The sequence below is a fragment of the Mytilus galloprovincialis genome, chromosome 6 (genome assembly GCF_965363235.1).
Source record: "Mytilus galloprovincialis chromosome 6, xbMytGall1.hap1.1, whole genome shotgun sequence".
In the NCBI taxonomy this organism is placed as follows: Eukaryota; Metazoa; Mollusca; class Bivalvia; order Mytilida; family Mytilidae; genus Mytilus; species Mytilus galloprovincialis.
Genome location: NC_134843.1, coordinates 86640982 through 86668263, shown reverse-complemented (window position 1 = coordinate 86668263; position 27282 = coordinate 86640982). Strand labels below are relative to the sequence as shown.

General features: G+C 31.1%; 2 protein-coding genes across 2 annotated transcripts in view; one reads left to right on the top strand and one right to left on the bottom strand.

Annotated features, from left to right (window-relative positions):
* The window catches only part of LOC143080580 (meckelin-like), a 38921-nt gene extending 18797 nt beyond the window's left edge, over window positions 1-20124 (top strand). Inside the window, exons 8-21 of the mRNA XM_076256484.1 lie at window positions 2704-2837; window positions 3429-3690; window positions 4189-4252; window positions 4591-4683; window positions 5232-5297; window positions 6233-6405; window positions 9796-10050; window positions 10528-10966; window positions 11485-11693; window positions 12590-12709; window positions 15509-15616; window positions 17630-17732; window positions 18390-18532; window positions 18824-20124. Coding sequence (XP_076112599.1) covers window positions 2704-2837; window positions 3429-3690; window positions 4189-4252; window positions 4591-4683; window positions 5232-5297; window positions 6233-6405; window positions 9796-10050; window positions 10528-10966; window positions 11485-11693; window positions 12590-12709; window positions 15509-15616; window positions 17630-17732; window positions 18390-18532; window positions 18824-18904 — 2250 coding nt within the window. The 3' untranslated portion in view covers window positions 18905-20124. The remainder of the gene's footprint in view (window positions 1-2703; window positions 2838-3428; window positions 3691-4188; window positions 4253-4590; window positions 4684-5231; window positions 5298-6232; window positions 6406-9795; window positions 10051-10527; window positions 10967-11484; window positions 11694-12589; window positions 12710-15508; window positions 15617-17629; window positions 17733-18389; window positions 18533-18823) is intronic.
* A 1680-nt stretch (window positions 20125-21804) lies between these two features.
* LOC143080581 (toll-like receptor 2) lies at window positions 21805-25005 on the bottom strand. Its single transcript, XM_076256485.1, has one exon. It carries the CDS (start codon window positions 24868-24870, stop codon window positions 22357-22359), a length of 2514 nt encoding a protein of 837 aa, XP_076112600.1. The 5' UTR covers window positions 24871-25005; the 3' UTR covers window positions 21805-22356.
* Between the last annotated feature and the right edge of the window lie 2277 nt (window positions 25006-27282).

The following is a 27282-nucleotide window of genomic DNA, read 5'->3' as shown; positions in this document are numbered from 1 at the left end:
TTCTTTATTTTCACAAATAATGCAACTATATTATATATACCTTAATGTAAGTAAATCATATGATTTATAGGTGGCATTCTTTGGGCCACTCTACCCCCTCCTGTTTGATAACTTGGAAACGGTTGAGCTCCCCACCCCTAAACCATATGAGGGGCAGATCCAGGATTTTAGGTTAGGAGGGGCGCAAACTTAAATTTTTGCCGAGCAGAGCGAGGCTAAAAAAATTTGAGGTAAAATTAATCGGAATATTCTTTATTAAGCTAAACACAACCCATGCTTTGCAAATTTAAGGGGTGTGCAAGCCCGCAACCCCCCCCGTCTGAATCAACCCCTGCATATATTCAAGTATAGGACAATATAATAAATAAAAAATGAAATATAGGGGGAGTCCCTGGAGTTACACCACCCCCTCCTGTTTGAGAACTTGGAAACGGTCGAGATCCACACCCCTTAACCATATATATTCATGTTTGTGACAATATGAAAAATCAAATGAAATATAGGAAGAGTCGCTGGGGGTCACCCCACCCGTCCTGTTTTTAGAATTTAAAAATGGTCGAGATCCCCACTCCTAAACCAACTTGAAAACCGTTGAGATCCCCACCCCTAAATTATATATATTCATATATATGGGACAAAATAACAAATCATTTACATTTACTATGGGCAGGTCAGTCAGACCTCACCTTTGATCCCTGTTGTAGTGAACATTTGTCTGATTCGTGTCTCATAACTTTTGTACTATAGAACACAAACTCGGTTTTCTTTCCAGGGAAACCAGTCCATTCATACTATTACATGTTCATACTAAGTCAAATTGAACCTCACCATAAAAAAATATACATTGATATATGCATTGCTTTTGAAACCTTGATAACATGTAAATTATTTGCCTTAATAAATACATCATTAGATAAACATGAATGTACTATATATGAATGTTTAATGTTGAGGCAACATTGCCTTAGTTTTCATAATTACGGTTGCCTTGGTTTTTGGTTAACTGCCTTCAGCGCTTACAGCGCTTTGATTTAAATATTTTGTCAACAAGCATTTGAATATGAATATGGATTTTTTATGAAATATTCTAGAACCAGCATAGTCAAATGCAAAGCTACTTCAAAGTAAAATTCATGACAAGGAATATTTTTATCTAAGAGATCTTTTTACTTTTTAGCTCACCTGACCTGGCCCGAAGGGCCAAGTGAGCTTTTCTCATCACTTGGCGTCCGTCGTCGTCATCTGTCGTCCGTCGTCGTTAACTTTCACAAAAATCTTCTCCTCTGAAACTGATGGGCCAAATTTAACCAAACATGGCCAAAATCATTATTAGGGTATCTAGTTTAAAAATTGTGTCCGGTGACCTGGCCAACTAACCAAGATGACCGCCACGGCTAAAATAGAACATAGGGGTAAAATGCAGTTTTTGGCTTATAACTCAAAAACCAAAGCATTTAGAGCAAATCTGACATAGGGTGAAATTGTTTATCATGTAAAGATCTATCTGCCCTGAAATTTTCAGATGAATCGGACCACCCGTTGTTAGGTTGCTGCCCTTGAATTGGTAATTTTAAGGAAAATTTGCTGTTTTTGGTTATTATCTTGAATATTATTATAGATAGAGATAAACTGTAAACAGCAAAAATGTTCAGCAAATTAAGATTTACAAATAAGTCAACAGGACCAAAATGGTCAGTTGACCCCTATAGGAGTTATTGCCATTTATAGTCAATTTTTAATCATTTTTCGTAAATCTTAGTTATCTTTTACAAAAATCTTCTCCTCTGAAACTACTGGGAAGAATTAATCCAAACTTGACCACAATCATCATTGGGGTATCAAATTTAAAAAATGTGTCGGGTGACCAGGCCAACCAAACAAGATGGCTGCCATGGCTAAACATAGAACATAGGGGTAAAATGCAGTTTTTGGCTTATAACTAAAAAAACAAAGCATTTAGAGCAAATCTGACAGGGTGTGAAATTGGTTATTAGGTAAAGATCTATCTGCTCTAAAATTTTCAGATGAATTAAACATCTGGTTGTTAGGTTGCTGCCATCCCAATTGATAACTTTTAAAGAAATTTTGCCATTTTTGGTTATTATCTTGAATACTATTATAGATAGAGATAAACTGTAAACAGCAATAATGTTCAGCAAAGTAAGATCTACAAATACATCAACATGACCAAAATGGTCAGTTGACAAGGGAGTTATTGCCTTTATAGTCAATTTTTAACAATTTTCATTAATTTGGGTAATTTTTGTAAATTTTTACAAAATCATTTTCTCAGTTACTAATGGGCCAAGTTCATTATAGATAGAGATAATTGTAAGTAGCAAGAAATTTCATTAAAGTAAGAACTTCAAACACATTGCCATCACCAAAGCACAATTTTGTCATGAATCCATCTGTGTCCTTTGTTTAATATGCACATAGACCAAGGTTAGCGACACATGCTCTTAAGAGCCTCTAGTTTCCTTGAAGAATAAGAAAAGGATGATTACTTTTATATGAATAATGAGACTATTTGCTGATTCTTTATAATTTGAGAAAAAAAATTGCAGTTCAGATGAAATTCTTATAATAGTGCAAATGATAAAACAGAAAAGCATTTCATAAATCTCACAGTAAAAACTCATGTCATTGAAATACTTTATGTTCTTTTTTATGCATTAATATTGACCTTGTATATAATTTCAGAACAAAAATGAGACGGCATGCCAGACATTGGGTAATATGTGTGCATTGACATTCTTTGAGTATGAAGATACTTCACAATTAACTTCAGCATGTAACCTGTACAAGAATATCATACGGGTTAATCTGGCTGACTGGTATGAGCTTTTTATTTGATTTTTTAAAATAAAAATAATGATATTACAAAAAAAATTTCTAAAATAATCAGAATTTGCCCAAAAAATCTACGAAATATACCAGCTAATATTTACATATCTTGAAATCTTAAGACAAAGAACTGAAAAAATTGCTGCTTCTCCCATAATCCAAATAAATTGACCATATTTGACAGTTCTTAAAACAACAAAAACCTACATACACGCTGTAACTGGAGATTGTCTGTTGAATAATTGTTTGATATTTTGATTGAACTCTATTAGGAATGCATTTTTGCCTGATATGTAATTCACTAAAGTTGGTGTAGTTGTTTTATATTTTTAGGGAAAACATTTTTGCCTGACATGTACTTCACTCAAGATGGTTTAATTGTTTAATATTTTCAGGAAAAACATTTTGCCTAATATGTACTTCACACGAGATGATATAATTGTTTTATATTTAAAAAAGAAAAACATTTTTGCCTGACGTGTACTTCACACGAGATGATATAATTGTTTTATATTTTCAGGAAAAACTTTCTGCCTGACATGTACTTCACACGAAATGGTATGAATGTTTTATATTTTCAGGAAAAACTTTCTGCCGGATATGTACTTCACGCGAGATGGTTTAGTAGCACAGGATGGAGATAGAGTACTTGATGATGAGTCTATAACTACAACCTACACCTTTGATCCTCCAATGAATATCAAGATCCTAGCAGCTAGCTATACACAGAATGGAGAGTTTCTTGGAATAGACTCAGTACTGGGGGGCAAAATTCAGCTCTGCTCAGACACCACTACTAGACTTAATGCAGCCTTTGTTTTTGGCACATACTACTCACATTCAGTAAGATTTCTTAGGATTTCATCAGTGACTCAAAGTATTATTTTTTCATGTTTTGTACTCCATTATATAAATTCAACTTGTAAGTTAAAAACCTTTCAAAATTGTAAAATTATGGATTTATTTTACTCAAAAACCAACAAACCATGTTATATTAGAAAAAACCCACTGAAGAGCTATTACGTAACTCATTCTAACAATACTGTTAAGTGCAATGTAGATAAATTAAACAATTGCATGAATGAGAAAATCTTGAAAATCTTGTTGTAGAGATAAAGTTAGTTTGAAGAATTTGTCTATCATTGTTGGTTCACACTATTGTAACAGCTAGAAAGGGAAGGGAAATGAGTTGTTGTTAAAAAAATAAATTCAATTCCTGCCCTTTTTGTGTCGGAAAAATTGACAAATCCGAGAACGAGATATAATGTTATCATGATTTCCAGAAACTGATTGGATTACATATTAGTATATATTTGTTATAACTATTGATTTTATTTGCAGTGTTCAATTCCAGCAATAGATTTGTGGGATCAAACCAAATATAAACCAGAGTTTTATGATCTGTGTATCCTTTTATGACTGCTATGCAGTATATACTCATCAATTAGACCAGTTATATTTAAGTTTTGTTTCTCATTGCAATTGATTTTTTTTAGAAAAATAGCAGTTTCATATAAGAATAAAGAGATGTGGTATGATCACCAATGAGGCAACTTATCTGCTAAATGATCAGCAATTCAAGATCAATAAAATAGAGATTTTTATTCCCGTCTTCAATGTTGGAGAGTATTCATTGTTAGATATGTATATAGACCAAGGTGAAAAACACAGGCTCTTTGGAGCTTCTAGTTGAAAATGTTAAGATTTTTTTGGAAACAATTTAAGTCTTTAACTCTATACAAGTCCTTGATTTTGAGCTTGGGGATGGACGACAAATTTATCCAGTACCAATAAAGCTTAATGACTACTTGCACAACAGACAGAATGTAAATCAAGGTAAGTTAACTCCCTTTGCTTATCTTTGACAACATTAAACCTCAGTACTTAGAACGGGATACAATTTTGTATCATTAAAGGGAGATTCATAGAGTCAATAGAAAAGGAACTTTATAGTGAATAAATTCCACATGTAGTACTGTTTTACATTTCATGACTTACTAATTTTTGTCAAGAGAAAAAAGTCATAATTGTCAGTAAAAGGTATAACTTGGATCATTCCTTTTCGTATATTTTTAACATTGTAGAGTTGGTCTCATGATGTGAAAATACATGGAATGGCTATTCGACCAAAACTAATAAAATGTTTATAGAATAACTAATCGAAGAATTCAAATAGAGAAAAATATTCAACGAGTGACCGAACAACACATTAATTTATGAATGCGTGTATATTTATTTTTTGATTAATATTTATTTCTAAAAAAGTCACCTCTAATTTCAAATTATTTGTTGTTTACACTGTATATATATATGTGCATGATAAGCAAAATGACTTTGCAGAGGGAAGATAATTAGATATGTATTTATTACTTTATTTTGAACAGAATCTGACAGTAAAGATTGGCATTTAGTAAAGAGATTTTTCTTGGTGGACAATATAGCTACAACAGGTATAATATTTAACAAAGGCCAAATAGGGTAATTAGATCAAATATAGCTTAAAAGCTGACCTTTAAGTAGAAGACTTAGTTAAAATACGACTCTTTAAACATGATTTATTGTTTTGTGAAAGTCTTGAGTATTGATTATGCTCAAAGAATACTTGGTCATGTTGAATCTGCAGTTTTTTTTGCCTCAATATTCTAACGTTATCATTAATCATTGAACAGCTCATAACTTGTTTCTTAAATTGGTCTATTTTAAAAGCCTTATTGCTGGAAAAAATAATAAATTCTCATTAGAATTCATTGTAGAGTCCAAAGTAAGCATTTTTAATATATCAAAATATTTTGATTTTGTGCATTTTTCTGACATAAGATGTTATTCAACAAAAATGTGCTGAGCATTATGTTTTATTCCTGGACATAAACATTTTCTGAATCAGGAGTCATGGCCAAAGTAATTTCTATTAAAAAAGACCAACACTGACTTCACAACACAAATTATGCACATATAAGGAATTATTACTTGGTCATTTATAATGTTGTAATGTTATTGTCAAAAAGATATTATTTTTCATCAATAGTAATATCAAAAAAAATTATTTTATGTAAAATTTGTGGGGCCAAATTTGTAGTATCTTGACCTGATTAAAAAAAAGTATTACAATCTGGAGGCCTTCATTAACCAACATTTTTGATAGAGACTTTCAAAGAACTGTCATAAACATCAAATTAAAAAAGCTTTTATTTTGATTAAAGATAATCACTAATCTTTCATTTCTGCAATTTCTTGGGAAATGTTGTCCTTTTATACTATGGGGATATAAAACTTATTGAATATTTGTTTTTAGGAGCAGCACAATAGCTGGTGCTCACCCAGTCTTGAGAATAATTGTCTTTTAATACTAAAGAAATGTAAAACCTAATTGAATGTTTGTTTGTAGGAGCAGCAACAACAGCTGGTGCCCAGCCAGAGTATGTCAGATATGTCAAGTCTATAAGTATGAATCTTAAGTTAGTAGGAAGTACCAGTACAGGCCAGATTTTCCCGCCATATATCTCCATCACTTACGGAACTGTGTCACTTGTGGACGCACAGCAGGGAGCATCAATATCGGTACATATCTTTAGTGTATTACTTGTATTTGATTAACATATTAACAAATACTTCATTGGTCCATTAGAAATTTTGCACATGTTTATTCCTCAGTAGATCATGTTGCCAAAACTACATTTGTAAACACTATGCTGAAATAACTTTGATATATATGTTTGCACATTACACAGTTATTCAGGGAAATCTGCAAACAGATATATGTATCAGACATCAGAAAACTAGTTCTAATTATTGCAATACCACCCAGTAGTAATATTCGCGTAACTAAACCCTCGAAATTTTTTCTGAATTAACAGTATCTTTTTTTTGTCTATTTGCCCATGAGCAAAGAGGTTTTCAAAATGGTCACACATTGACCTTATGTGAAAAGATATACTTTTTGGAAAATGACGCAGTCATTGTTCCATTACTGCCGACCTGAACTTCATTACATTTCTCTGCCTACCGCGCTTGGTTTCGTATTTACTATTTTCCATACAAACTGGAATCTGCTTGTGTTATCATTATGCATGATCATTGTGTAGTTATCAGCCAGAAACCAGTTTACACTCGGTTTCATATTTACTAGCTGGTTTCTGTTTGTATTCCATTACACTCGAACAAAGTGTTGTAGTTTGACGGGAACCAGTTTAGAATTTGTAAACTACAAAACGTAATCGGTTATTGGTTATTCCGTTTCGGTGTTTCATACCGACTTAAATGGTTTGAATAAGCTTAAGACCCTTCAAACATTAATGTGATAGGTATATTAAAGACTGTTTTACAAAAGGATGGAACTGTTTTACTTTCAAAGTCGTACTATAGTGATATCTGTCATGTACGGATTTCCACTCTCACCGGTTATTTTCTTCTTTTACACGTGCTTTTGAAACTTCCTGTTTAAACATCGCAAGTTTCAAAATTGTTATTTGAGTGAATTAAACTTATTTTTACAATCATGAAGCGTTCCAGAATCATTTTCAAGCAGTTTCTTCTTCTCTTTGATGATGGAAAATATGTTTTCTCAAGAAAATACCGCAAACGATCGCAGAGGAATTGAAACGTACAAGTCAAGTCGGCACCTGGTTAAATTGGCATATAGTCAAATCGGCACCTATTTGACGTCAATTCGGCATCCAATAATATTTGTTATAATATTTTCTATTCAATTAATTAATAACTGTTACCAAGTACATAGTGAATATGTTGTTGTGTATTTAGGTAAACAAGGAAACCAAAGTGAATATGTTGTTGTGTATAAAGGTAAACAATGAAGCCCCTACCCAACTGTTGTTTTAACAATTAGACAATTATTAAAATAAAATGGAAAACTATGAGTCCCTTTCAATAAATCAAACTTTCATGCCAAATAATTAGCCAATTTAAGGTGTTTTTTTTCAGTAAAGTTTAAACAGCATTAAACCAACAATTCTGTAAAATGCTCAACTGGTTAAAATAATGCATAAAAATATCCAATATCTCATGTATTAGTCCAAATAATTATGACGTCTGGCAAGGATATTTTATTTCTTTTCTGGGACCCCTTCCTACGAAGTTCGTAGGAAGGCGTCTCAGAAAATAATTAACATAGCCTTGCGGTCATAGGAAGGTGTCCCAGAATAAAATTTAAAAAGCCTTGCCAGACGTAATAATTATTTGGACTACTCATACATGTATATATATCATTAAAAATACACCAAAAAAGTCATTTAGTTGAGAAAAATAAATATATACAAAATGTACATGAACACCCAAAAATTGCTAAATTCTGGCAACCCCTTTCTTATTTTTACTCTTTTTGCTTAAAATGCTGTTAAAAATATATATTTAACATGGGTGATGAATTGACTAAATCAGGTGTCGATTTAACCAGGTGCTGATTTGTCCAGGTGCCAATTTAACCAGGTGCCGGTTTGACTAGAATTCTTTGACAAATGTTTGAAATTACCTGAGTTTCATTAGACCTTTGATAACAGTAACAAAAAGATTATTTACTTAATATTTTGTGGGAGAAGGGGGTTCAGACTGTGGTATCAGGTCTGTTCGCGCCCAATACACTTTCGCACCCTACACGTTCGCAGCTCGCACGGTCGCACCCAAGGTCCGTTCGCACTCCACTCATTCGCGCCCAATTTTAATTCAAATTCAAGTTAAATAATTGGAAAATCATGATTGTTGTTTTAAATTGCTTTGGTGTAAATACTGAATGTATTTATAGCTTGGTATGAGTAAACATTGAAGATTTTAAAGGAAAAACACAAAAGATAATTGTTTTTAACAGCTTGGTCCCTTTGATCTGAAACAACGAAGCAATAAAATATAGGAACCAAAATATAGCAATCCACTATTATAATCAAAACATGATAAAATTTATTCACCACACAGAAAAAAACATAGTCAGAATCTCACTTCATTTTGAAACAAGTCAATGAAACAAAGTTATAGCAATACACTAACCAAAACATGATTAAGAGTTATTCAACACAAAATAAAACGTTGACAAAATACCACTTTATTTAGAAAGGATTATTATTATTTTTAACAATACCCTATCCAAAACATGATTAAGATTTATTCAACACTTTATTTTGAGACAATGACAACAATTATACTTATAAGAAAACACTTGCTTACAGAGTTATTAAACACAAAACCAATTAAGATTGGGTGCGAACATGTAGGGTGTGAAAATGAAAGGGGGCGAACATGAGTGGGCGCAAACGTGAATGGGCGCGAACAGACCAGGATTCAGACTATGTACCAGTGAGAAATATACAAGCCTTTCTACGGTATTTATTTGTAGGTAGTCTTGACCTATTCATTTGTCTTAAAAAAAAACAGCCAGTTGTCACCTTCACACACAAACATATAGAAATATCAATTATATGCTTACGAGACATGTTGCATTGTTAAACTAATTAAGGTATGTGAAAATCAAGACTTGCATAAAAACTATCCCAATATAAGAGACAGTGGCGTCATTTTTCCTCAGAGCTTTCAGCTCTTTGATTTTATGCAGCATTTGCATACTTTTTTTACACGTGCTGAAACTACTTCCATGAGTGCATTCTACTTATTTTTGTGCAAACTATAACTATGCTTTTTTTCAAGATGAATAAAAGTTTCATTTGAATAATTTTTATGAAAATTGATGTTTGGGAATTGTTTTTCATAATTAGATTGTGCATAGGAATATCAGAAATGGGAATAATGCGACTGACTAAGTATCTCATTTTTTAAAAGAACTCACATTTGATATATGATGCTTATATCCGCACACAGATTTTCATGAAATCACAATAATTACACGTGCATTTCCATTCAACAATAGGTCTCTAGCAATGATAAGTGCATGCAATAATTCTGAATTTACAATAATTAATTGTCCATTTGTTCATATTTTATTTTCAGACATCATTTTCAGTTGATTACGAATATTCAACTAGCAAATACAGACGAGATTTTCAGATTTCTGTAGGAACGCTGTCAACACTGAGTATTATCTATGCTGGTTACAGGACATGGGTGTGGTCAAAAAGAGCGGGAAAACCAGCTATTGACTTTCAGACGATCATCAATTTCTTGTTCTTTGCATCAGGATCTTTGGCTAACATCTTCTTTGTGATTACATTTGGTATAGCATTCTATTTTCTGACATTCTTCAAGGTCAGTATGAATAAAAGATAGATTTCCATTGAATTAATTTGGGCTAAAATCACTTCCCTTTGCACCATGTGGTATGCCAATGAGGGCAAATTCATATCAACCATCATCTTGTAAAAATGAACTTAAAGTTTGGAGAAAAAATGTTTTTTATACAGTTGTCTATTTGTAAAGCATTGTTCAAATAACGTCAAAAAAAGTTTGCCTGCCAATTGTGAACAGCATGTACAGAAAAAATCCTGTAGACAGATTTGTTTTATATTTTCTTACAATTCATGTCCACTTTAAGAAAATTGTTATATTTTTATTTAATTGTAGTTTCATGGGTCAAAATTTCTAATTTTGAGTAGATGAAATACAACTTTTGTTTGGACAGATTTGAAAAATATCTTCTTTTATTTTTTACATTTCATGAATGTATATATATGCCCTTTATTGGCTTGAATTAAACAAATCAATTTAAACTTTACTTTCTTTTAGGGACAAAATACCGTTTTCTTGTTCCATATCACAGGATTAGCAGAAAGGGAATGGCTGGCATTGTTTGGGTCAGGATTTGCTTTGAAATGTCTACAGATGGCTCATATGATAATCATGCAGTGTACAGCAGATGTATTCTTAATTGACTGGGAAAGACCAAAACATGTGGTTGCTACCTCAGAAAAGAAAACTGGAAGTAATGTGTCTATTTGGCGTACTTATTTTGTAGCAAATGAATGGAATGAAATTCAGACACTGAGAAAAATTAATCAGATTTTCCAGATTTTTGCTGTTATTTTCTTCCTGAATGTTGTTGGATTTGAAAATGTTGCAACAAAGGATCCAGATGGCCGAATCATTAAAGATACAACATCATACAGGGCTGAAGATAGTACAATGTTCAGATATGCCATAGGAGCATCAGTTTATATTTTAGTTGGTAAGAATGAATGAAAAATTTGTTATGGGGAAAATATTGGTTTCATAACCATTGAAGTTGAAATGCTCTTATTTTCAAATTATTGTTTAAAAAACAAACCTAAATTAGCATTCTGAACATAAAAAAAAACATCTTCGCTTCAGTTATTCAAATATTAAAAGATAAAACTTATGTCTGTTTATTTTACCAACCTGCACCGTTAGCCACTAGTCTGATGCCCCAAACTAGAAAATATTAATTAGGACTGGAGAAAATTTTCATAATTTAATATAGTCATATAGAGACAAGTTTTGATACTTAGTTTCTAGAATAGTAAATAGAATTGTTATGGGCGCATACTATGTAACAACCATCGGCACATTTTTAAAATCTTAACCATGCTATCATAAGAACTGAGTTGTAGCATTGTTTTTTCTTATTCATTATTAACAATGTCAGAGTTGGAGGTGAAACCTATAAACATTTCCATAAAATATCTAAATGCAATGTTCATATAGTAATAATTTTTATTTTTGTAGCACTATGTCAGTGGATTTTCTTCACATTGATATATGAGAGATTTGTAGAAGATAAAGTTCGACAGTTTGTGGATCTTTGCTCTATGAGTAACATCAGTGTGTTTGTAATGGCACATGCCCAGTTTGGATATTACGTCCATGGTAAATCAGTACATGGGAAAGCTGATACCAACATGGGGGATATGTTTGATATGATGAGGAGAGAGGAGGTATGTATTAGGGAGGGTTATTGTTTTTATATGACCACAAACATTTTATGTGGTCGTATATTGGTATCATGTCTTCTTTGGGACAAAAACTTTAGTATAAGTAAATAGAAATCCATGAAGTTTATACACAAGGATTATATCCTCAATAGGAAGGTTGTGATTGGGGTTATGGTCCAAACAGTAAAGGAATTAGAGCCCTTAGGGGCCCAAATAAGTATTTTAGTAGTTTCCAGGCAACAACTTGTGTTTAAGTGTACAAATCCCTCTGAAATTATACCACAAGTTTCCATACCACAAAGTGATGGTCAAGATTTACTTTCGCGGGTTATGGCTCTAACCATAAAGGAATTGGGGGAACAAAACAAGGCTCAAAAAGATTTAAAAAAACATGAAGGTGAATACGTGAAATAAAAACTTAAACAGTCATTTCAGGAAAATGAAAAAAAGAAACATCTAAAAATAATCCTAATTATGATAAATGTAAAGGCTGATGAAAAAGCTTACTGAAACTTACTATTATGAAAAAAGATATTTGAATTAATACAATGACCAATACAAACCATTAAATTTGAGCACAACCAAGGCATATGTAGACAAAAGAAGTCTGTTGTAACAAATTCTAAGCCTGTTTGGTATCTTTGGTGAGTTTTTATTACATTTTTAAAGGGTAAACACGCAGACGATGGAAAATACCTACTGTAGAGCTGATTTTGATAATGGCATTTTTAAACATTGCATATAAAAGTGATGAGAAAAAACTTTTCTTTAAGGAGCTTTTAATTTGAAATATCTGTAAACATAATAGTTATCATACCTTGCAAAATGTTTGTATAAACACAGTGAAAAGTATGAATAACATAAATTTATTAATCGATATCATATTTTTTGATACACAGGAAGATCTTTGTGGAAAGCGTGGACTGTTACCAGATACTGACCAACAGACATTTATGATGGCATTACCACGTAAATTAAGAGTCAAGTATGAGACAGTAATGTTACCTGTTGCTTTAGAGGTAAGCATTAGAGGGTATATTAAAAAATGAAAAGCTGAATATTTATTTGTAACAAACGAAATTAAATGTAACCCTGTTTAGCAGTATTCTTCTTTTGCAACTCAAAAAAATTTTGTACAATGTCGAAAATAATGAATGAAACAATGGTCCAGTCAATCTAGCATAAATTTGACCCTAACCCGAAAGTAATTGCAACAGAAGATTTTTAAGTTTCAATCTTTAGCATTATACCCCAAATATACACAGAAAAAATTCCCATAAAATCCAACTTGAGGAATTTAAAAAAAAAACACCATTTAAAATTCCTATGGAGATTTGCATTAAAAAGGGAGATAACTCTTGCAAAAAAGGCAGAAATATCAATAAAAATTGATACAAAATTATAACTTTACCACTTCTATTCATCAAAATGTATTGATTCTTGATTTTTTTAGTGGTCTTTAGAGTAGAACAAACAACTCCAAAGGTGTTTTCATATCTTGTATCAAGCTATAATCTAGATTTAGTAATTCATTAGTTGACCATTTATTGAATTTTTCAACATGTCAAGGTAAAGAATCTCAAATTTAATCAAAATAATTAAGCATGTATTCTTCTTTTTGTGGTTTAAAATTTCTTTAGATAAGTAAGTTGCTGAAAAAATATAATATACAGATATAAACAATACCAAATTTTCTCATTATTTTTAGCTCACCTGACCTGAAAGGTCAAGTGAGCTTTTCTGATCACTTGGCGTCCGGCGTCCTGCGTCCATCGTCCATCGTCCGTAAACTTTTACAAAAATCTTCTCCTCTGAAACTACTGTGCCAAATTAAACCAAACTTGGCTAAAACCATCCTTGGGGTATCTAGTTTAAAAAATGTGTCCGATGACCTGGCCATCAAACCAAGATGACCGCCATGGCTAAAAATAGAACACAGGGGTAAAATGTATATTTTGGCTTATATCTTTAAAACCAAAGCATTTAGAGCAAATCTGACTTGGTTAAATTGTTGATCAGGTCAAGATCTATCTGCCCTGAAATTTTTAGACAAATCGGACAACCTGTTGTTGGGTTGCTGCCCCTGAATTGGTAATTTTAAGGAAATTATACCGTTTTTGGGCTATTATCTTGAATATTATTATAGATAGAAATAAACTGTAAACAGCGATAATGTTCAGCAAAATAAGACCTACAAATAACTCAACACGACCAAAATTGTCAGAGAACCCCTTAAGGAGTTATTGCCCTTTATAGTCAATTTTAATAACTTTATCGTCATTTTTTGTAACTTGTTCAAAAATCTTCTTCTCTGAAACTACTGGGCCAAATTTAAACTATCTTGGCCACAATCATAATTGTGATATATAGTTTAAAAAATGTACCGATGACCCTGCCTACCAAACAAAATGGCCGACGGCTAAAATTAGAACATAGTGGAAAAATACAGTTTTTGCTTTATATCTTTGAAACTAAGACATTTAGGGCAAATTTGTCAAGATTTAAATGTCCATCAGAATAAGATCTATCCCCTCACAAATTTTTAGATGAATCCTACAACCCGTTGTTGGGTTGCTGCCCTAAAATTGGTAATTTAAAGGAAATTTTGCATTTTTTGGTTATCATCTTGAATACTATTATAGATAGAGATAAACTGTAAACAGCAATAATGTTCAGCAAAGTAAGATCTACAAATAAGTCAACATGACCAAAATTGTCAGAGAACCCCTTAAGGAGTTATTGTCCTTTATAGTCAATATTGAACAACTTTTTGTCATTTTTGTATGTTCTTTTCTAAAACTATAGGCCAAATTGGACAAAACTTGGCCACAATCATTTCTAGGGTATCTATTTTAAAAAGTGTCTAATGACCCCGCCTACCAACCAAGATGGCCGCCATCAGTAAATAAGGTAACAGGTGAGCGTTACAGGCTCCTGAGAGCCTCTAGTTTCTAAATGGTCACAAAGCTTCAAATTTGCAATTTCTTTGATGTAATATGCACGAAAAAAATAAAACTACCCATAACACTTCGGTTTTGTACATTTCATTAACAGAAGATTATATAACTTAGTAAAATACAAACTTATAACCCTACCAAAGTATCATACTTAACATAAATTTCAAGAAAAACAACCAAAAACTGACCAAAAAAGACGAGAGTTATCTCCCCTCCCAATGTTAATTTCCAGAGTAAATTAAAAATGCTAATTTTGAGTTTTCCTCAAGTTTAATTAGTTTAAGGTTAAATCTTAGTTTGACTGGACTATTACTGCTTTGGATCTAGTTCAGTTTCCTTATTGAATAACTGCTTAAATATTTTTGTAAATATATGAAAGTTAGGTTTAAAAGTTTGATCTAAGCTGTAGCGACTTATAAACAATAATACCATTGTAACTACAATTTTGATCATGCTTTTTTTTTACAAAAGTGAAAATATATGTTCAATAAAAGAAAAGTTGTTTTAATGACTTGTTGCTGCTAGGGCTTAAATGCCAATTTTTTTTATATGTTAGTATGAAAAGAGTCAAAAGACACTTCTAATAAACTTTTCTGGTTAGTGGTAATTTCTTTTGAATTTCTGTGCCTGGGGAATTAGAATAAAAATTGTCTTTATACCTCTTCATAGACCATAGTTTCTGAAATAGGTATAGAATGTTATATTTATATTTACAGGATATAGAATGTTATATTTATATTTACAGGATATAGAATGTTATATTTATATTTATAGGATATAGAATGTTATATTTATATTTACAGGATATAGAATGTTATATTTATATTTACAGGATATAGAATGTTATATTTATATTTACAGGGATCTGGTGCAGTAGGGGGCGCTGGGAAATCAAAAGAAACTATCATAAATACAAAGACTAATGCATATAATGTTGTCAATAAATTCCTTGCTGGATTTGTTGATCATGTAAGTATATAAAATACATGTATCATTAATCATTGCCAATTTGATATCTGTGCACAGTTGTCTTTTCCTTTTTTGTCACACATATAAACGTTTTATATACCTGTATACATTTTCCTAAGTAGTTAATTTAACAGGCTAAGGGTCTGTTTACAAAAATCTATCCATCTATCTTATCTTCATTCTCTCCGCGCTAGAATTTTGCATAAGGCCTCCATGCTGCTTTGCCACCCTTTTCTATCTTTTGCTGCTGTTCAGGCCATGTTCCAACTTGTACATCCTTATTGGTTCCTTTCTCTCTCTGTTGTTCTTCTCCATGTAGTTTTTAGCCTTCCTCTAATTCTTTCTTGTTGTCTCTTTCACGCCTTAATATGTGTCCTATCCATGTGCAGTGTCTCCTTCTTATTTCACAACTGATATATCTGGTGTTAGCAATTTTGTTTACTGTTTTGTTTGATATTTTACTTTGCCATTTTATTTTTAGGCTCTTTCTTAGGCATTGGTGTTCTACAGTATTAGGTTTCTTTTCTTCAAGGTTTGTGAGTTTCAATGTTTCACATCCATACAATAATACAGGTCTTACTAATGAGTTATACAGATGTATTTTAGTTTTTCGGCCAATTCCTCGTGCATACCATATACTTCTGAGGCCATGGAATGTCACTCTTGCTTTCTGTATTCTGTTGTTGATGTGACCACTTCCTACTCCTTGTTTGACTGTTCCAAGGTATGTGAACTTGTCTACATCTTCTACTTTCTTGTTGTATAGTGTTATCAACTCTTTACTCTTTGTATGCTTTGATCTAAGAGTTTAACATTTTATCCATCTATGAGGGGTAGAAGTGGAATGTTTGTTAGATTATGTTTAAATGCCTCCCGCCATAGAGGATGAGGCATTAAGTTTTACTCTTGTCTGTCTGTAATGTTCGTTCGTCCAAAAATTGGTTTCTGTTCCCAGATTTTAGTTCACCTAAACCAAATGTTATGGAACTTGCATTCAATGCTTTATATTATTACAAAACACATATCAAAATTTGAGTTTTAGAGATATGCCCTTTTACAAATGGAAACATTACAGAATTTTTGTTTCTTTTCTTTGACTTAGTTTGCTTCAACCAAATACTATGAAACTTATACACAATACTTATTACAATAATACACAGATCAAGTGTGAATTTTGGTGGTGTCTCTTGTACTGTTCTAGAGTTATCTCTCTTTACATATGCTGGAAATGGAAAAATTGCTGAATTTTTCGTTTCAGTTCTCTAACTTTAGTTTGTCTCAATCAAATGTTATGAAACTTATGCACAATGCTTATTACCACTAAACACAAATCGAGTATGAATTTTTAAGATTTATAATATTCTATCTTGTCATATGTTCTGTGGCAGACGAAAAATTAATAACAAGAGATGAATGTACATTGTGCATTAGAAATTTTTACACATGAATTGATAAAAGTAAAATTTATACATTAAGCAATAAAATGCAAAATGTTTTTAAGTATTAAGATTGATAAATATGTTATAATATTTCAATTGTCACAAAGTTTTAAACTACTTGGAGGTTATCCTAATTGAAATTTATACATCTAAAAATTTGATGTAAAGATTCTTTCAGCATGTTACTTTAAGGTATATCCTTGTATTAAAATCAGTTTTGATACTACTAGGGGTTTTAATGACCTTGGTTACCCTTCACATTTTTGTCGTAATACTTTTATATAAAGAACTCTGACAGATTTGCTACCTTTAGTAAGAATGTTTCATAAATGAATTTATTAGATTGTGTAGAGATTTCCAGTTCAGCAATATAGTAAGCTTTTTTTAGGGACATTTACCTGATTGAATACTATCAGAATTACTGCTTTTAAAAAACTTGACATTTGTTTGTGGAGGGCTTTGAATTATTGCCTAATCATATAGCAGATGACTTCCTTCTTATTAATAAAAAAAAAGATGACTGGCAGCATAAGACAAAAGATAAATTTTATAATATTTACAATTTTGATTTCAGTCGTTAAAAGAAATAGACTATGTGGTCAAAGACAAAACACTTTTAGAGAGTATCATGGACACCGAATTTCTGGATGCTTCAGAGAAAGGAATATTTTATAATGGTATGTTCAATAGGCAAAAAAGTCAAAATATTCTTTTCAGTTGATTATATCAATTTATATCGTATACTTAGAGCAAATAGTTTTTATGCCCCGGCTATGATAGTAGAGGGGCATTATGTTTTCTGGTCTAATTTTAATGCCAAATTATAGTGCAAAGTTCAGGTTAAAGTTTTTGGTCAAGGTAGTTTTTGATGAAGTTAAAGTTACATCAACTTGAAACTTAGTACACATGTTCCCTATGATATGATCTTTCTAATTTTAATTCCAAATTAAAGTTTTGACCCCAATTTCACGGTCCACTGAACATAGAAAATGATAGTGGGAGTGGGGCATCCGTGTACTATGGACACATTCTTGTTAATTTCTATTGTGTGGTAATAGCATTACATTTACATAAATTCCATAATATCTGAATTGTTACTTAGTGGGCTGATATGTACAATTTATTAAATGCTTCACATTATAAATGCATGCCTTTCGGCAATGTAATCACATGGCATTTGACATCACTTGACAAGTTCCAAGAAAATTCCAGAAAATACATCTTAAAGGAATATTTTCAGTGAAAAACACAACGAAGTTGGATAGAAAAAAAAACATCAGGAAGAAGGAAAATACATTAAGAAAATTTATAAAAACTTGGATTTTATTTTGCAGATGATGGCCATTCATTTGACAGAGCTTTGTTTTATGGTAATGAATCTGCCTTGGTGGTATTTGACACACTACTATTCTGTATAATAGATTTGATATTTCAAAACTTTGTTCTGGCTGGAGTGCTCACATATCTAATCACAGAGGTAAGACTTTATTTGCAATTATTGGATAAATACACATAAGTGTTTAAAAATGTTCACTGTTAATAAAGATAATAAAAAATTAGTAGCCTTGAGATATGTAAGATGCATGTCTATGTTGATATGTCGTTTGTAAAACAAATTTTTTGGATTAAATGTTTTTTTCTATTCAGGAGTTAATTGCACTGACACTAAAAACTTGGTTTGAATAATGATAATGTTGATATTTACAATTAGACTCAGCTGTGAATTACTAGTCCATTACATATGATTGAAATCCATTTTATTTTACAGTTAATTGCTATGGCCAGAGACAGTGGAGGAAGAATGAACCTGGCCAAGAAAACATTAGTGGACCAAAGATTTTTAATATAATGTGATTACATAGTGCTGTCATTTACGCATCAACATTCCAAAGTCACTGATTACATGATACTGCATCAATGAACTGTGCCATTTGAATATAATAGCAACAATTCTTAACCTGCGCTCATTTGATAATGAAATGCTGATATATGTATCATAAAGATAGATGGTATTTAAGAACATTTTGTGATTTAGAGATCTATATGTACATGTTTATGTAAATATATAAACATGCATTTATACATATAGATACATAGAATATACAAAAAAAGGTTATGTTAAAGCGGTGCACATAATTATATATTAAAAGTTGAATACATAAAAAGAGTTTTAAAAGCAGCATTGTCAAGTGCTTTCATCCATCTTGGGACTTTTCAAGACCATGAAAATATATATATATTATTTGTATGTGATTTTACTCATTAAATCAAAATTAGAAAAGATATGAATAAAAAGATTATACATCAGCCAAAGCTATAAGCAAGAAGATGTAGAATTTTCAACATTTCTTTATATTTTGGAATTGATTCTGTAAAAAAACCGATTTTGAAATTTAATTGGTTATTTTCCCTCACTTTATGTAATTAAGTTAGAATTAATCGATACATCTTAACAAGCTATCATTTGTTTATGTTTAAGCTCGTACATCATTCTGAATGAACAGTGTTATTGTTTATGTGATATTACTATTGTTGTGTTAGAGATTTATAGTACTGAAGATTGTCAAACTGTCATATCATACTTCACCATATCCGTCCTATATTTATTTTATACATTTATACAAGTATATTTTATTGTGAAGATCTGATAAATTTATTGTGTTTTATATGTGCAAATTTTTATTCATTGATTTATTTTTTATGTTTCTATTGAAGGTTTGAAAAACACTCCTAATTGAATTACTCTTGCTGAGTATGCTATTATAATGCTCAAATATATAGCACAAATTTTCCAAATGACTATTAACAGTAAGGACTCCTATTTGTCCCAAAAGGTAGCTAATTTTTGAAAACCAATTTAATATGAGAGGAGTACTTTTTATTTTTTTTTTCAAAATAGATTTACATGTATAAACATTATTAGGAATAAGAGTTCTAAGAAATTTAAATAAAATTTAAGACGAATTCATTATTATGATATAGAACAACTATTATGAGGTTGTGTAAATAAAAACTCGTACATGCGCTAAATGCGTATAGAATTATAAATAAATTATGTATTTAATGATATTGTGTTTGTGTTTACTTAATTTTTTGCCTGTATTCTTTCATCTATACCAAAGGACATGTATTGAGTGGGGTTTAATGTGCCAATTCATGAAAGCAAACTTCAGCTCAATATTTTGTGTGAAATGATGTTTATAAGCAGCTTCAATGCAATATGCCACCAGGTGAGGTCTATATCACTTTTTTAACTCCTTGTTCCTCAGGTATTAGGTCCATAGCCATTATTCCCATCACAGTTGAAAGGTTATCAATCAATATCTGTTTTACCTTCTTTATCACTTTTGTGTCAATGTTCGGCCATATCTTTGGTTATTTATATGCCCCATTTTCATGCCCCTTTTATGGGCATAATGTTTTTCTGTCTGTGTGTCTCCGTTCTTCCATCCATTCATCTATCTGTCCGAGTTCAGGTTAAAGGTTTTGGTTGAGGTAGTTTTTGATGAAGTTTAAGTCCAATCAACTTGAAACTTAGTACACATGTTCCCTTTGCTTAAAAAACTAATTAATAGCGAGATTGACACAGTCTTCCAACTGTTTCTTGTTCAATACGGAAATGATGATAATTTCTGGCAAAATATAGCTACACCTATAGTTACGAAAATGTTAACACAAAAATAAAACGTATTTTCCATTCATAAACGAATCCGAAGTTGTGATGAACAATGAGGTGACATGAAATTGACGTTGCACAAAATATCTCTTTCTTCCTATGTTAGTAGATAAAGACATTAGGATTGCTGATTCACTCATTGATTTGTGTTAAACACCACTTTCAGCACTACTTGCAATTTCCTGGTGGTCATTTTTTATTTGTGAATGAAGCAATAGTGCCGGTTGAGAACCACTGACCTTTGGCAGGAAAATTGACTGCTTTTCAATTAGGGATGTACTTAGGTGAAATTTTTAAGAGCATTAGTTCAGGGACAAAATAAGCTAAAAATCTTGATAGGTCATCAAGCTCCATTTCAATATATTTTATTATTTTTTTTAAATGGGGGGAAAAGGATGAATTGTACTTTTTCCTTATATTTGCATTGCTATTGTTTGTGTTAAATAAAAAAAAAAGAAAGATGTTACTGACAGAACAGTTCTTAATCTGATGCTATAAATTTGAACACTGTACTATTGACTTTTATATGTAAGAGAAAATTTCATGTCATAAAAGGTACTAGAAAACACACTAGTCCAATTGGAAGAAAATTTAAATGAGTAACGACTTAAATCACATTTACACACAGAAAAGCACATTGTTTTATTCAATAATATCTATGAGCTTCAAGACAAAACTTATTTTATGACTTGTTCATGCTTAGGTGAAAACATAATTCTTGTCTGTGTAAAATTTACAAGAAGTCTTTCATTTGTATGTACTTATTATACATTAGAAGTAAATTCATTTCAAATTTATGTATGATACAATCCAAGGAGTGTAGTTCTGAATTATCTATCCAAATACATTCATCATAGATATCTGGATTGAATTTTTGTATTTACACCAGACCGAGTTTCGTCTAGAAAAGACCCCCCCCCCCCAGTAAAGCTCGAATAAAAAAAAGTTTAAAAGGCCAAATAAAGTACGAAGTTGAAGAGCATTGAGGAACAAAAATTACTAAAAATTACACAAATACAGTTGTGGTAATCGATTCCTGATGTAGAAAACCTTAGTTTTGCAAAAAATCAAAGTTATGTGAACATTTATTTTAATATTATGGCTATATCAATGATAGTTCATGTCAACACAGATCTGTAAGCCTGAAATTATAATTTTGCAACATAAAAAAGTATCTAAAAAGAAATCAACCAACAAACACTTAATGTAATATCCACATCAATTCAGTGTACAGATTAATCTACAAACATTATATAGTTTAGAAGGAAATATGATAGCAAATGCAAAATATACATATATACACACTTATATCTAATATCCACTAGAACATGTCATCATTTCCCAAAACACTCTTTTAATCTTTGAATAATCAGAAATAGATACGAATATTGCAAATAAATATAAGTATTGTTGTGTAGAAATCTCGATCTAAATCAGTAAACAATAATGTTAAGTAATACATTCGAGTAAAAGGAATAAGGAAATTTTATAACAGATTATTTAGGTTATTAAATAATTCAACCTTGTAAAGAAATGAAAACCACTTAAATATATATAATAACAATTAAAGCGATTTAAAACCATTTCTGACTCAAGAACACGCACTTCCTCTTATATGACAGCTATTAATTCAGTTTGGCTAAGCATAAATTAGGCTGATTTAAGAAAAGCCATAGTTTGAGTTTATTCCATGTATTTTCAAGATCTTTTTCGTTCATTGGCCATTCAATAAGAGCAATGTCTTTCCACAACGCAGATAGTTCGTGTGGAATTTCTTCTGTCTCTAAATCTTTTGTTATAACAATTATTTTCTGTAAGTTTTGTGAAAAGTGATGATATTTTGCTCTTTCTATTGCGTATTCACCCCACAAATCAAGTTTGAAAGAAGAAGTTACGAGAAAAATTATATGCCTGCTCTGTTCGATGTTATCAGCAATTTCATCAGCAATAGGTTTTCCTACACTAAAATCTCTGTCAGGTATACACATTTGCAGCCCCCATTTTCTTTCTAATTTGGGTATTAATACATATTTTACCCGTGAAAGGCCACCTTCAGGATAGAACACAAAAACATCATACTTAAAATTTACAGCAATACCCTTTTCTAGCATATTTCTAAAGCGTTTGTATAGATAAAATGAAATTCTCCATCTGAAACTGTAAACAAGCATAAAAGAAAAGAAAATCACAATAAATGCCACAAACACTCCGAGTACTGCTTTTAACCACAGTTTACTGTTACATCCTGCATACAAATCATTGAAATATAAAGCAGCGTGATGTGTATTAATTTCTGTTGAATTTTTAAGGATACATTTATATGTTCCATTAGCATCAAGTGTCACATTGGTTTTATCAAGCCATTGAATAAAGTCAGTATTTGTACAGTCACATGCAAGTGCATTATTGTCCAAATTAAGTGTGAATCCGTGGTTTTCGTTTAACTGTTTAAAATAAGTTTGAAAGGAGATATTTATATTCGTTAGAAGGTTGTTGGTCATATCCAGTTTCTTAAGATTTGGTATTTTTGTGATCGCCAAAGGAATTTGTCTGAAAAGATTATTTGATAGATTCAAATAGGTTAACTTTGTCATATGTTCAAATATATTAAGATTCAATTCCCATAAGAAGTTGTGAGAAATGTCAAGTGTTTCTGTTCTTGGTATAAAGGTGAAAATATTATTCTGCATCTTGCTTGTGATGTATAAATTTGCGTGTTCTATTATCAGCGTTCTGAGGTTTGATAGTGGATGCAAATGCAGAGTGTCGAAAATTACTCTTGAATCAATTCCTGTGACGTCCATATAATCTATTTCTGAACCGGCCAATATTTTCCCCTGATCAACAGTTTGACAGAAAGATACATCGAAACTTCTTACACTTGTATTTTCCGGTATGACCCATAATACAGGTTCACCGGTGCGGAAAATATGACTCATTTCTACGTCTTTTATGGAAGATGGTAATGTTATGACCCTGTCATTTGGAATACTACTCATGTTAAAATCTAAATGTTCAGTGACATTTATAAAACTTAAAGGTATATATGAATATTCGAACTTCCACAGATTACTGGTACTCGCAAAAAACTGTATTGTATTGTTAAGTTGATGTCCGTTAAACACTGAAAATCGATTTTTAGACAATGAAATTTCAAAAAGACATTCTGGTCTATCAAATGTTAAAAGTGATCCATTTTCAAAGTCTATAATATTATTGTTTGAAACATCGATAGCCTCCACACAAATTGTTTTCAAATATTGCATCAAGTCCTTAGTAATTATAACCTCATACCTGTACGTACTGTTGGTTATTATTGATTCGTCATTTACATGATTAAAGTTGATAATTTCCATAGAACTATTTGCTAACGGTTTCAGAAGATAGAAAGCTTGGATTGGATGCATGTACGTGTTTGATATATCTAACACTTTCAGATGTGGGAAAGGTTCTAGTGTTCCATTTTCTACTTTTACGAAATGTCGACATTTCCACAAATACAGATATTTAACACTTGAGTTAAAATTTGAAAACGTGCTGTTATTAATTTCTCGTACCTGACAATGGCTAAACTCCAATCTTTGAAGATTTTCCATTTTCTTGAATTCCGGTCCAAAGATAGGGAATGGTGCAAGATCAATAGTAAAATCTTCCAAGTTTATTAGTGTAGCAAACGCTTTATCTGGATAATGCGTCAAGCTTGTACGGTCAGAAAAATTCATATTTCTACTGACGTCGAGCACTCTTAACGTTGCAATAAATCTAAAAAGTGTTGGAGTGAACACTGATAAATTTAATTTATTTCCGGCTAGCTCTAGTGTTTGTAATGAGTCTAATCCATCGAATGCGCTAGGCTGTAGAATTATCAATTTGTTGTTATTAACTGTTAGTTTGATAAGTACACTTAAATTTTTAAAAGTGCCGTTTTCGATTATTTGTATTTCGTTTTGATCAAGGATAAGAACGTTAATGTGAACCGATAGATTTTTTGGCACCTCTGTCAAACTTTTATTTGTATAATTGGCTGTCACTCTTTTGTTTACTGGTCCTTTGGTTGTTGCTGCAACGAGTACACATAACCAATACACAACTGTACAGACTAAGCCCAAAACTGTGTGCATCATTTTTCTGAAATCCATTTTGCATTAATCCAATATGCTTTAATACAAGCAATTATATTAACAAGTACATTTTGCTAGATGTAAACAATACAATTCCTTGTCCGCATGTAAAAACCTAATTCATGTATTTTTAAGCAGATCTGTAAAATGAATGAATTAAATAGTAGTTAATACCGGTACATATAATAATTTCATTGAAATAAATATAATGCATTTAAAAAAAAAGTAAACACATGGTGTAGATTTGATTCAAACAGTCATATAATACTCTAAAGAGCGTATATACTAGTATAACATATGTAATGTTGAATTTGTATCAGGTAAAAAGACACGTACAGGAAGTAATAAGTAAAAAGTTGTGACATTCTTTGATTTCCGACCGTTTTCGTTAGATTTTGATTGTGTACAGTCACATTTGAAAAGGGAATAAAGCAAATGTTGTTTTGTTTTGGAAATCTTTTTAAAATTATTTTGATAACCATTAGAGTTATTTGAACTTCAGTCATATACATGCATGTCTTTAAACCTCATATTCATAATAAAAAATACATTGTAATATTGGCGTATTGCTGACAACTATTTTTTTTTTTTATCAAATACAACTAATGTTAGAGATTGGTTTAAAACTGCATACTAGTACTTATTATAGTTTATATGATATCTTCATGACTGGCTGAAGGGTTTCAGACCAGAGACGGCCTTTTATACATTTGAAAAGATTGTATTGAGGTTTGGTCAGATATAAGATAAGTGACCTAGTCAGATATAAGATAAGATAAGATAAATTTTATTTTTCAAAATTATATCCCCAGTGGAGCATATACACATAACATATATGATTGATACAACATACAGTATTTGTTTATATTATTATAAAATAAACTATTGAATTTAAGGGATACATGTATTGATGGTTAAATAAAAAAGTATTTTATAGTTGCCACTCCAAAGATGTAGCAAACGTTTTTTTTCTTTTTTTTTTCTTTTTTTTTTTTTTTCTCTCATTAGTACTTGATTTTATTATATTTTACTGGAAATGTATAAGCATAAACGATATATATTTCAAGTAGATTTTGATTAAATATCGGTATTATTTAATGTTTGTAGATAAATCTATATATTTGAATAACATGAATAATGAGATGCAAGGATTCAATGCGCTTACGATTTACTATAGTCTTGAAAATCGCTTCTGGTTTCGTATGAATGTTTTGTTTTTATACACTTGGTCAACTATAAATTAAGAATATTAGTTTACTTACCAACTTTCAACTGTATACTTATGTATTTAATGTATTATTTGAAGAAGTGAACCCACTTCAATTAAAGAGTATATATGTCATTATAAATGTAGTTTTATGTGAGTGTTCAATTTCGTGTTATGTATAAAAATTAATGTAACGATAAGCATGGATAAGTGTATATAAAGAACGATGTGTGGTTATTTTCAGTGAAAAGTAAGATTATACATTTGACAGCTTAACAAGTGGCTCTGTACTTATACATCCTGCCAATGGTTAATACTTTATTGTATATTTTGTAGTCTTGTCTTTCCTTTTTGCTCATGTGCTTTGTCTTCATGCCGTTTTGTTATTCTTTGTTACATATTTGTTTATATTTATAGTGATTAAAATTGTAACACAATTGTTGACTACTGAACCCCTATTTTTTTACAATTTCACCTACTATGTCTGTTTGCTTTGTTCATACATCGTTATGGAATTTGATGGGACTGTCATACAAGTGTGAACGTTAAGTTTGCTATAAAACTAAGTTCAATTAACCATTTTCTACATAAGAAAATACCTGTACTAAGTGAGGAATATGACAGTTGTTATCTATTCGTATGATGTGTTTAAGCTTTTGATTTTGCAATTTAGTTGGGGAATTTCCGTTATGAATTTTCCTCGGAGTTCAGTATTTTTGTGATTTTACTTTTTATACAATATTAACTAAAATGAATGTATCTAAGTATTCTCTCGTGAGTAAATTTGTTAAAATGTTGTAAGCTTACCTGATGCGTATACATTCCGTTTAGTATTAGGGTTAATAGTTTAACATTTTTGACGGTTGACGAATTTTATGATGTACAATGTATGACAAAGAAATAATTACAATATGAATACAATATTCTTAAATATAAAAGACACTGAAATTCGGAATAGACATCGAAATTACCAATACAATAATCGTTCGTGGATAGACTGAAAGGCAAAATTCTATAAACCTTCCCACAAAAATAAATAAAAAGACATAGTCTTTTCTGATCAGATTCAGTTCGTATCGTACACATTTATTTAAAAATGATAAACTTTTTATGTATTCGACAGAAGGAGAACGCAGAAAAATGTTTTACAATCACCTCACTGCAAAGAAACAAAATGGTAAAACATTTCAAGAACATGCAAAATAGAAACAAAATCTGGTGAT

Coding starts and splice junctions, on each gene's coding strand:
- LOC143080581 (XM_076256485.1), bottom strand. CDS start 24,870: ATGGATTTCAGAAAAATGATGCACACAGTTTTGGGCTTAGTCTGTACA.